The sequence below is a fragment of the Balaenoptera borealis genome (assembly GCF_965194805.1).
Source record: "Balaenoptera borealis genome assembly, chromosome: 1".
Classification (NCBI taxonomy): domain Eukaryota; kingdom Metazoa; phylum Chordata; class Mammalia; order Artiodactyla; family Balaenopteridae; genus Balaenoptera; species Balaenoptera borealis.
In genome coordinates this window covers 105,436,321-105,448,875 of record NC_138860.1, presented here as the reverse complement: position 1 = coordinate 105,448,875, position 12,555 = coordinate 105,436,321, and the positions used below count along the sequence as shown (strand labels likewise).

At 37.3% G+C, this 12,555-nt stretch overlaps 1 protein-coding gene and 2 long non-coding RNA genes across 4 annotated transcripts in view; all 3 read right to left on the bottom strand.

Moving 5' to 3' along the window:
- The window catches only part of DPH5 (diphthamide biosynthesis 5), a 58,883-nt gene extending 49,808 nt beyond the window's left edge, over window positions 1-9,075 (bottom strand). Inside the window, exons 1-3 of one of the 2 annotated variants that reach the window (XM_082386022.1) lie at window positions 4,882-9,075; window positions 3,960-4,117; window positions 2,506-2,553 (exon numbers count right to left, since the gene is read on the bottom strand). In XM_082386022.1, coding sequence (XP_082242148.1) covers window positions 2,506-2,553; window positions 3,960-4,094 — 183 coding nt within the window. In that variant the 5' untranslated portion in view covers window positions 4,095-4,117; window positions 4,882-9,075. Of the gene's footprint in view, window positions 1-2,505; window positions 2,554-3,959; window positions 4,118-4,342; window positions 4,623-4,881 lie in introns of those variants that run through there. The other variant, XM_082386023.1, reaches the window with a different exon arrangement.
- LOC309626564 overlaps window positions 1-12,555 on the bottom strand; it is a 240,657-nt gene that overhangs the window by 101,495 nt on the left and 126,607 nt on the right. The window lies entirely within an intron of this gene.
- The window catches only part of LOC309626537, a 124,206-nt gene that overhangs the window by 84,822 nt on the left and 26,829 nt on the right, over window positions 1-12,555 (bottom strand). The gene's annotated exons all lie outside the window — the stretch shown is intronic.

Genomic DNA, 12,555 nt, shown 5'->3' with positions numbered 1-12,555 from the left:
GGGTTAGGGGTGCCGACCCTTCACAAAGTCAAAAATCTGAGTATAACCTATAGTCAGCCCTCCATATCCGTGATTCCTCCATAACCGTGGATTCAACCAACCTCGAATCAAGTAGTACTGTAGTATTTACTATGGAAAAAAACCCAAATATAAGTGGATCTGTGCAGTTCAAACTCCAGCTGTTCAAGGGTTGACCCTTGAGAGGACAAAAGGATATTAATATAGATCAAACGTAAAGAAGAAAGAATAATTGACAGGAGTAAGGTTCCAGAGGAATGGAGAGAAGAAGTTTGAAAGAAAACCCATCTAGATGGCATTAGACTTGAACAGGAAGAGAACCTCATCTTACAAGTCATTTTCTAAGACTGGAGGGAGGACAGATTCAGATTTAGGGTAAGGATAAATAGGAAGCTAATAAAGGTCATAGCTGATGGCCTCATTTTTCTCAATGCAAAGTTCTTTACTGTTCTCTCCTATCCCTCCAATCTCAACCCACAGCAGTTAGATAGGAGGACACAGAAACAGAGTTGGCTGGTATACCCAGGTGAAGTAGGTTAGGAAGAAAAGAGAAGGAACAATGATAAATATAATTAACACTGCTGTACTCTACATATGAAAGTTGTTACAAGAGTGAATCCGAAGAGTTCTCATCACAAGGAAAACAATTCTTTTTCTTTTTCTTTTACTTTGTATCTATATGAGATGATGGATGTTAACTAAACTTATTGTGATCATTTCATGATGTGAGAAAGTCAAATCATTATGTCACTTATACACTTTAAACTTTTACAGTGCTGTATATCAATTATATCTCAATAAAACTGGAAGGAGAAAAAGAGGGAAAAGATACACCAGAGGAAAATGAAAGTTATTTCGGTGTTGCCCAAGAACAAGTTATAGCAAGTATTTGTTTTTCTCCTCCCTGCTTTTGCTCACTATTATTTTTTCTTCAGCAAGGAATGTTCTTTCTCTTCCCCTTATCAAATCTTATCTATAATAATAACTATCTCTTGCTCTTCCCTTTATCAAATATCACCCCAAAGTTAGTCCTCGCCGGCCATGAGCAGCTTCCTCCATTTATCCTGAAGAGCTATACAAATATTATCATTTTGTATTTGGACCATGATTTAAACAAAAGAAACAAAACAAAAATAAAACAATTGAGATGTGTCGTTTTAAAACATAGCTCAAATTCCATCTGTTCCATAGTATTCCCTGACCAGCAGAGCCTGAAGTGACCTTCTTCTCTCTTACATGTACCCCAACTGTAATTAATAACTAGTACCTATTTGAGATAGCTTCTACTACTTAATTGGTGAAAAAGTGTTGGCTTAAATAAAATAATCAAGTTCTTGTCAGCAATATAATTTTATAGTTTCTCTCTTCCACTACTGTCATGAATTGTTATTTACATCTTCCAGTATTATTTAAGTTTTCCTGGGTAAACGCAGATGAATCATGACCCACTTGAGAACAAAGATCATAGCTTGTATCTCGTTGTATAACGTATATAGGTGCGTTATATCAGATAGGCACATAAGATAATAATTTAGCCACAGAAAGTGCCTAAAGAAATCCTAACTGTATATACCAAAACTAAAACTCTTTCCTGGATTCACCGTCTCTAGTTTAATTAACTTCTGAATAATAGGGAATATATAAACGATACTACCCATCTGGCAATTTGAAAATAATAGCTTTCAATGTAAGAACAGATAAATTCTAGATTTCTTTAGCAACATCCATGTGTGCTTTTAAAAAAACTATTTTGTGTAATTAGTGATAAAAGAAAGCATATATTCATTACAGAAAACAGAATTTTCCCATCTTTTTTTCACTGTATAATAACTGTCTAGACTTATTGAGACCAGATTGTACGAGCACATCTTAACAACTTTTTAAGTAATTTGTTTAAAGAAGAAAGAAAAGGTAGAAATTAAAGGAAGAAAGAAAGTGGCTGAAGATAAAGTGGTTCTAAAATTTTACTGGGCAATATAAGGCATGATAGTATTTATTTATACCTTACTTTATTCCAGAAAGGATCCATTTAAGGTGGCTGATGTATGGAAAGTTGTTCAGGGAAGAACATGAATTGAGGACCCAGAGGGGCTCATGGAGAGCAGATCAGTGGAATTTTGTGACACGGAGGGATCCAGGATTGACCACTTTACTTGAATTCTAACTTCTCTGTAGGTGTTCTGTGACGTTATATTTTGTGAAGCTATTACCTATCCCTAGGAGTACAGAGACACAGTATGGTCAAAAGTGGTGGATCTCAACTGAGGACTGCTTTGGCCCATATTCTGGCTCTATCATTCACTATCTGTATGACCCTGGACAAGTTTCTCTGTGCCTCTAAAACTGTGAACAGTAATTAAAGAGTAATAATCCTGTTCTACATGTAAAGTGTTTAAAACAGTGCATAATAAGTGTTCTAAAAATATTAGCACTTTTTATTGTTGAGGAATAGAATTCTAGTACCTTAACAAAGTACATATAATTTACCTGTGAGGTTGAGCTCAGCCCCAGATCTTGACCCTGTATGTAGTAACTCTACAAATATGTTTTTGGGGAAAAACAATAATACTTTAAAAAAATTATAGCAACCGAAATTAACATTTAGCTAGCACTTAAATTTGCAAATCACTTTCACATACATCATCTTAATAAATGATATAATCTTAATAGCCTTCCAACTGATTATTATCTCCATTTGACAAATGAAGAAACTGAGGTTTAGAGACATTTGGAAATATATCTGTTAACAACTCATGTTTTCTGAACACTTTTGTGCCAGACGCTATGCTAAAATCCTATAAGGTAGGCATTTCTGTCCTCTTTTTACAAAGTAAGAAACTACAGTTAAAGGGCTTGTCCAAGGTCACATGTTAACATGTGACAAAGCAAAGACATAAAACCAGGTCCAATTCTATAAAACTACTGATTTATTTGTCTATATTCTCTAAAAAGATTTTAAGTTCATTCTAATTGTCCTTTACCACTAGAGAGGAACATTTCTATCATCTTGAACTTGGATATTTTGGCTCCATCCTAATAAACTGGAGCCAACAAATCAAAGCTGGTCATTAGACACAACTTTTATTTCAATGCATGGCCAATCAAGTAGCAGTTCTTCTTTAAGATTTTAAAGAAACTCTGAGACCTTCAGAATTCTCTGGGCTGTGAATCTGAGAGGCCAGAAGACCTGAAATTCTCTAGGTCACCTTTTTCTCTGGAAGACTTGATACACCAATCCTAAAATGTTCTCCCTCCTCCTATAACATGTCCATCAATCTTTTCATCTTAATTTACATTCTATTTGAAATTTGACAATGAACCTGAATTTGACCCCTCCTCCAAAATTTACAGAGCCCTTAGCAAAGCCAGGTAAATGTATGATATACTAGCAAATTCTACGGTTACTAAGTTCCAGGCTCACTCAATACATCCAAGTGTATGAGTATAAGCCTTACTGGGAGATGTCTATTCAAAGGTTAGATCTCTCTGGATATGATACAGACAGAAAGGCGATTACCACTCCCTATGGAAATACTTCAAAGGGGGGAGGTTTTCAGCTTGGTTCCTGAATACATAACCAGCTCATTAAGGCTGTGTTAGCACCTCATTAGCACTCAACTCAGAAAGGATTTCTTGGCTATCTCATGAAATATGGGATTCTGATAATTATCCCCAGGAGTGTAAAATAACTTTCCTATTTAGTGGAGAAAGCTACACAGTTAGACTTGTAAAGTAAGAAAAAGCACGCTTTCATTTTCCAAGTCACTTGGTTAGTGTGTTATTTCCATTCTTGTACTCCTCAGATTCTTAATAATAAGCAGGGCATGTGTTTTAAAGGGTTTGAACCAACAGATCTGAAAAATTCGGCTCAGCTTGGTGTAATAAAAATCAGCTGTTAAATATCGTTCTTCCCAGGAGGCTGGAAAGCCTTAAGCACCTACCAGAACTTCCTTCCCTACAGTCAGGACTGAGGTATAGGCTTCCAGATACACTCGACTGCAGCGTCTTACAACTTCCAGCCCCTTGACTGTGATGTCCTTGGCATCTCCCAGGCCCAAACCGATCATGTAAAGCATTTCAAAGTCCAGGGGGAGGGCGACTGCAGGACGAAATGAATAAGAAAATCAAGTGTCAGCTACATGGAGGATGCCTAAAATCTAGTGATGAACACTTAGACGAAAGCCAAAATAGCACGAGGAGGGACGGCATGTCACAAGGAGGGAGGTTTAAGAATCTTACTTCAAGCCTTTTAAATAAGGATTGTATTGTTTTTAAACAACCCTACTCGCTTTCTCTCTTGTTACACAAACCTAGGAGCAATTACCCTTTGAGAGAATCGTAGCTGGATCACCGTCCTCCCCAAACTCCTATCTGCCGCGGTTTCCCAGAAACAGCTGCCCAAACGGAGGATTTGCGCGGAGCGAGGATCCACGCTGCAGCCTCACCTACGGTGCCGCAAAGCGCCGGCGCTGCGCTTTGCGGCACTTTACGACTAGCTGGAAGGGATGGCTCGTTCCGGCACCTGGCGGGGCGACCTTGTCCAGCCGCGACTAAGAATGATACGCAGGATGCTGGGGCGGGGAGGCGAAAGGTTAGCCGGTCAGAGGGAGTCTGACCAGTGCCCCCAGCATGACATTTGGGAAGGGACGAGGCCTGCCTGCGATCCCCTATGTTTAAGCCCGCAGCCTGGGACCGGCTAAGTGCAGGAGCTCTTCGCCCGCGAGGAGAGCCGGCCGCGAAGTTGGCCCGAGGAGCCCCACGCCCTCCCCCTCTCCTCCTCCAGACACACGAGGGGTTGGCGGGTGGAAGGGGTTTCCCTAGTCTGCCCCGGGATTGCCCAAGTGCTCAGGTTCCCATCCTCGCCTTTTCATTCGGCCGTAGTTTCACCAGCTGCCTCCGTCGTGAGCTGCCAGCTTGGCAAACCCGTTGGTGAGTGTTAGTTCAGATTTCCCAGCGGGGCGGTGATTCCTTGGGTCTGTCCCCAAGACCTCATTCTGGAGTGCCCCAAGGGGCGTGACGGGAATCTGCCTCAGTCATCGTCAGTGTCGGGAAGCCCAAGACCCTCCTGTGCCCCGAGAAGTGACCTTTAAGAATGCTCAGGGATTTCAGACCTCGTCCCAATGCTTCCACAGGGGGAATTCTTAAAGTGGTTGGTTAAATGGCAGTTCCAATGTCGAAATGATTTGTTTTGACTGAATATGCTCTTCCTAAGGTCACTAATGACCTCATCCAAGTTCAGAAGACAAGTTCCATTGCTTATCTCAGTAGACTGATGATTATTCAGAGTTTTCCTTGTGCTTCTCTGACAATGCCTTGTGTCTTTTTTGCTCAACTCCGCTTCCTTTAGCCTAGGCTTATCCTTTCTCCCCGAATTTCATCCACCTTTTGGCTTCTCATTGTGTACACTCTTAGTGATTGGTTCTATCCACTCACATTGTATCAATCCATTCCTCAATAAACAAAAATAAACTCAAAATGTCTCATAGATGTAAGTGAAAAACTTGAAACTTCCAAAGGAAAACAGGAGAAAATATTTGTGACCTTAGGCAAAGATTTCTTAGGTGCAACACCAAAAGCATGATGCAGAAAAGATAAAATGAAAAAATGATACTTAAACAAAATAAAAACTATGGTCTTCAGAAAACACTGAAGCCACACACTGGGAGAAAATATTTGCAAAGCATATATCTGGTAGAAGACATATTGAGAACATACAAATAACTCTCAAAACACAATAATAAGAAAACAAATTAAATTTTTAAATGGGGAAAAATTATGAGCAGACACATCCCCAAAGAAGTTACATGAATAGCAAATAAACATTTGAAAATATGCAAAACATCATTAGACATTAGGGAAATAAAAATTAAAACCACCATGAGCTACTACTACACACCTATTAGAATGGCTAAAATCAAAAACAAAAACAAAATCCCGAATATCCAGTCTCACGATTTCAAATATCTCTTATGTTTTGCTGACTCAAATTTCAACCTCCCATTCAGACCTCCTCCTCAGCATCCTGTATTTAACTTCCTTCTGGAAATCATCTAGATAACCCAGAGGCATGTCAAATCCAACACATCCAAAGCTGAATCCATCAGCTTTCAACTTGGCTTTTCCTTCTGTGTTATCTACTTTGATTGGAAGACGTTGTTATCTATTGACTCTTATCCAATCCAGACACCTAGAAATCACCTCACATTTTAATCTGACAGTCTGCTGGTCTTTCTCAGTAGAAACCACACCTACCATCACAATCTTGATTCAGGTCCTCATTATGTCACTCCTGCAGCTGGTCACCATGTCTCCCTCACATTCATCCTTCTGTCAGGAGCCAGGGAGATCTAGCTAAGATACAATCTGAAAATGTCACTCCACTTCTAAATCCTTATCAGGCCAAGAGAAAGTCCAGGCTCCTTTATATACCCCACAAGATCATCCATGATATGACAACTGCCTACCTCCATAGCTTCATCTGTCTCCATTACATACCATGAGTTTTTCTCTAACAGTACAGTTCTGTGCCCACAACATGCTGCTCTGTGCCTTTAGTCAGGCGGCCACCTCAGCATGGAATACCCTCTCCCATTTTCTCCTGCCTAAATCACTGCTATACCCATTCTTTAAGACTAAACTCAGCAAGCAGTCCCAGAGATCCCCCAGCTAGGTTAGGTATCTCCTTTTTCTTACAGTAACACTCCACACATATACTTATTGGTCAATTTAAGTGTTTTGTAATTGTGTATCTTCTTTACCAAACCGTGAATTTCATGAAGTCAGGGACTGTATTTCATTTATATTCTCATCCCTAAGCCTTAGCACAGTGTCTGGCACATGGTAGGTATTCAATAAATCTTTATTAAATAGGTCATTATCCACTACTAGCTGAGCAATTTCTTTGAGATGATGTCTTTTTCTGTCTTTACGAAATGCAGAGAGTGATGTGCTTTTGATGATTACCAAAAAATCATCGATGGAATTATCAAACATAAAGATGCCTTGCTTATGACACTTTAGAAAGTCATTTATGTTGAAAGGCTTATGACATATCACATATACTTTATACGCACAAAACATACATACCTAAGCATATAGCTGATTAAATGATATATTTAGTATGTAAATTTTCCAATGTACTGGTCATTTTTTAACATGTTTTTGTTTTGATTTTCTTTGAGTGATTTCAAACAGCTTCACAGGGAAGGGGCATTGCCAAAAAGAATAATTAGTAATCCAAAGGAAGGTATACTTTATCTCCTTTCAGGAAATCTATATTGAAAATGAAGTTATTCTGAGTAGGTAAAGAAATATTGTATTTTTAGATACAGAAGTAATTTCAAGTCTTACTTTTCAAAATTCAGTCAAAGGAACTTACTCAATTATAATTATATAATTATAATTATATAATTCTTGAACAAACAAACCTTTCTGCCTGCCTTCATTTCTCAATAGCAGTGTGAATTTGGAGGACTTTTCTGGAGGTAGATTGATAAAGGTGTTATGGCAGTCTTTTTCCTCCTCAACTCAGTATAAGCGGCAAAAACTGGTCTCATCTTTTTTTGCAGAATTATTCTGTGTGATTTGGTTTCTCCCTTGCCATGTAAAACAGGTTTCAAGTATGATTGCATTTTCCCCAACAATTTATCGTTAAAAATTTCAAATATATAGAAAAGTTAAAACAATTTTATGGTAAATGTCCATATAGTGACCTCCTAGGTTCTACAGTTTTAACATTTTGCTGTATTTTTTCAATCATATATTTATCCATCCACTCAGCTATCAACACATGTTATTATTTTGTTGCATTTCCAAGGGAGTTACAGACATAAGTATACATATGATTGCATTTTGTGTGAAAGATAAACCCCTCATCTAGGTAACAGATTAACAAAACATACATACCTAAGCATATAGCTGATTAAATGATGTCATTTCTTCATCTAATTTCGGCAGGGCCTTGAGAATTTTGCTTTAAAACAGTTTCAAATTAGTTTTTAATCAACACTGTAACATTATTTTGATGATAATGAAAGCAAATAGAATATTTATTTCTAATGTCATAGCAAATATGAAATTTCATACGTAGCAGAAGAGAGGGACATGGTTATAGAGAACCATTATTCTAGGGGAAAAAAAGGGGGGGGTAAAAGCCTTTTTAGTGTAAAGAATAACAAGGATACATGGGGGGCTTGAAGAGTTTTCTGCTTTCTATTTCTCCTTTCATGTAGGACAATACCAAATCATCCCTGAGGGTAAACATTCATGCCTTTCCTGAAAGATCTTTAAGATGCTTTTATAACCTTTGTTAGTAACTCATTTTTAGTACCTTCACTGTCAGAAATTCTTCTTATAGCTAATCTAAGACCTTCAAGCAGTAGTCATAAAATGTGAAAAAGAGATGCAGATAGTCATAAGAAGTTAATGCTGATGGGTTTTCCATTCCATTGTCATAAACACATCATATAGTAGTTTTATATTAAAGTGATAACAACATAGTTGAGACACTGCATTACATTATGAACAAATTGTAATTACCTTTCATCTGAAAGGACTCATCCTTCAATTTTCCTATTTGAGTTCATTGTGTGTCTTTTGAAAAGAAGATATCAGGGCTACTGAGTAAACTCCATCTGACCTTATTGTGAATAGAGAGTATTATTTTACTCTGAAGCTGTTCCCAGAGATTGCCTCTTTGTTAGAGGAAATTTTGATTAATATTCGTAGAGCTTAGAAACCCTGAATTGATTGATAGTCATTATTTTCTAACAATTCACAAATAAGTTATAATTAAAGATAGCATTGCTTCAGAAGACAGAGTTATATTTACTAAGATCAAGAAAAGTTCTGAAGTTACATTATTGTGCATTTGCTTACTCAGGGGGCAAAAGGGTAATTGTTTATTCAGTGATCTTGCTCATCTACACATTTTACATGATGTGATCGTGTAAAATGCACAATAATATTTTTTTAAAAAAACCCTCCATATCCATAGTGATTTTCTGTGAAAAATATGGAATTTTTACTGTTATTTTTAACCCTAGCTTAATAGATTGAAAGAGTAACCATGTGGACTGATTGTAAGAAAATCACTTACAGCCCTATATTTTTGTGTCAAGTAACTCCCCAAGATGTTTCCTTGTGTGTGTAAACTTTATATATGTTGAATGAATGAGTGCATATCTACATATGGTAATATATTATAAATACATTTTTTATTCATAAGGGAAGAACTGTGCAGAGAGATGTTTGCATAATTATTAAGAACTCAGGTTTTCATGTCATTCAGACCTTGGTTTAAGTTTAGGTGTTTTCTGTTCAGTAGTGTTACTGAACCAAACTTGGGTCTGCTTACCTGTGCACAATAAAGCCAATCTACTGACAATGAGTTGTGGTGATGGGAAGTGCAGCATTTATTGCAGGGTGCCAAGCGAGGAGAACAGGCAGCTCATGCTCAAAAGACCCAAACTCCCCAATGGCTTTCAAGGAAGGGGTTTAAAGGCACTGTGAGGGAGGGGACTGCTGGGTACATGATCAGCTCATGCGTAGTTCTCAGATTGGTTGGCATCAAGGTAAAGTTTCAAGCATCATCAACCTTTGGGTTTCAATGGGTCTAGTGTCTATGTGCGGGTGGTCAGTGTTTTTTCAACTGGTGGGGGTCTGCTTCCTCTAAAAACAACGTAGGAATGTGTGTCAGGCCTTTATATCTTTTAGGGAACTGGGAGTTCAGTGATTCTGCCATGTGGCAGGTTTATAGTCTAAACTGTTACCAGTTTCCCAGCCCAATGGCTATTTGTCTCTACATCTTCACATTTCCTAATCATTAACTCTTGAGTCAGCCTTTTGAGACTCAAGGGAGGCCTGGGAAACTAAAGCAAAAGCCTTTTACTTCAAAGGACAGGGACACAGGGGCTTGTATATGGTTTCAGTAGTTCATTCCCTTTCTAAACCTCAGTTTTCTCATCTGTGGAAATAGAGATAATAATACCATCCCTCATAGGATTATTGTGAGGATAAATGAAAGAATACATATTAAGGACTTAGCATAGTGTCAGGCAATTAGGAAAGATTCAGTCAACACTGGCAGATACAGAGTTTGAAATTAATTTTATAGTAATCTACAATGTCCATCAGATTATGAGAATCAGCCCTTATCTCCCACCTAGATTGGTTCTCATTCTTTTCCTCATTCACAATAGTTCTCTGAAATCATTACATAGTTCATTATAGACCAGTCCTCTAGATGGACTATTTTATTGATTCACAAAGGGTCATCTTAAGCAAACATTATTATTATACTCTGAGGTACTCTTTCTGAGAAAAACTTTGTTTCTATCATTTAATTGAGTTTATCACTGTAAACTTGATTGACACCAAATAAATGTTGCTTGGCAATATGTTAATACTTAAAATAGAAGATGGCTAGCATGCAGATGGACTTTGTTCCTTAGTATTCTAGTAAACAAAATCTACTGTTGAGCAGAGAAGATGTTCACTTGGGTTCTAAACAATTAACTTTTAAAAATTTTAGATACTCAACAACAATTAAAAAAATAATTGTGGTACATTCATACAATACAATATTATACAGCAATGAAAAAAATGAACTACTGCTACATAAAACAACATGGATGAATCTCAGAATCTCAACATGGATAAGTAAAAGAGTACCTTGGAGATGGGATATAGCTTACATACAGCAAAGTCCACAAAATCTTAAGGGTACAATTTGATAAATCTGCTCTGAACATTGTATCTGACTTTTGTTGGACATAAGCACTCATTTCTCTCGGTATATACCCAGGAATTGGAATTGCTAGGTTATAGGATGCATGTGTTTTTACTTCAGCAGATGGTGCCAAACAGTTTTCCAAAGTGTTTGTACAATTTACATTCTCACCAACAAGAGATGAGAGTTCCTGTTCCCCCATTTCCTTGCCAGTACTTGGTACCCCAATCAGAGAAGAAAAAGAAATAAAAGGAATACAAATTGGAAAAGAAGAAGAAAAACTATCACTGTTTGCAGATGACATGATACTATACATAGAGAATCCTAAAGATGCCACCAGAAAACTACTAGAGCTAATCAATGAATTTGGTAAAGTTGCAGGATACAAAATTAATGCACAGATATCTCTTGCATTCTTATACACTAATGATGAAAAATCTGAAAGAGAAATTAAGGAAACACTCCCATTTACCATTGCAAGAAAAAAAAAAAATACCTAGGAATAAACCTACCTAGGGAGACAAAAGACCTGTATGCAGAAAACTATAATACACTGTTGAAAGAAATTAAAAATGATACCAACAGATGGAGAGATATACCATGTTCTTGGATTGGAAGAATCAATATTGTGAAAATGACTATACTACCCAAAGCAGTCTACAGATTCAATGCAATCCCTATCAAATTACCAATGGCATTTTTTACAGAACTAGAACAAAAAATCTTAAAATTTGTATGGAGATACAAAAGACCCCAAATAGCCAAAGCAGTCTTGAGGGAAAAAAACAGAGCTGGAGGAATCAGACTCCCTGACTTCAGACTATACTACAAAGCTATATTAATCAAGACAATATGGTACTGGCACAAAAACAGAAATATAGATCAATGGAACAGGATAGAAAGCCCAGAGGTAAACCCACGCGCCTATGGTCAACTAATCTATGACAAAGGAGGCAAGGATATACAACGGAGAAAAGACAATCTCTTCAATAAGTGGTGCTGGGAAAACTGGACATCTACATGTAAGAGAATGAAATTAGAACACTCCCTAACACCATACACAAAAATAAACTCAAAATGGATTAGAGACCTAAATGTAAGACTGGACACTATAAAACTCTTAGAGGAAAACATAGGAAGAACACTCTGACATAAATCACAGAAAGATCTTTTTTGACCCACCTCCTATAGTAATGGAAATAAAAACAAAAATAAACAAATGGGACCTAATGAAACTTAAAAGCTTTTGTAAAGCAAAGGAAACTACAAACAACAAGAAAAGACAACCCTCAGAATGGGAAAAAATATTTGCAAACGTTTCAACGGACAAAGGATTAATCTCCAATTATATAAACAACTCATGCAGCTCAATATTAAAAAAACAAACAGCCCAATCAAAAAATGGGCAGAAGACCTAAATAGACATTTCTCCAAAGAAGACATACAGATGGCCAAGAGGCACATGAAAAACTGCTCAACATCACTAATTATTAGAGAAATGCAAGTCAAAAGTACAATGAGGTATCACCTCACACCAGTCAGAATGGTCATCATCACAAAATCTACAAACAATAAATGCTGGAGAGGGTGTGGAAAAAAGGGAACCCTCTTGCACTGTTGGTGGGAATGTAAATTGATACAGCCACTATGGAGAACTGTATGGAAGTTCCTTAAAAACTAAAGTTAGAATTACCATGTGACCCAGCAATCCCACTACTGGGCATATACCCAGAGAAAACCATAATTCAAAAAGAAACATGCACCCAAATGTTCATTGCAGCACTATTTACAGTAGCCAGGGAAGCAAC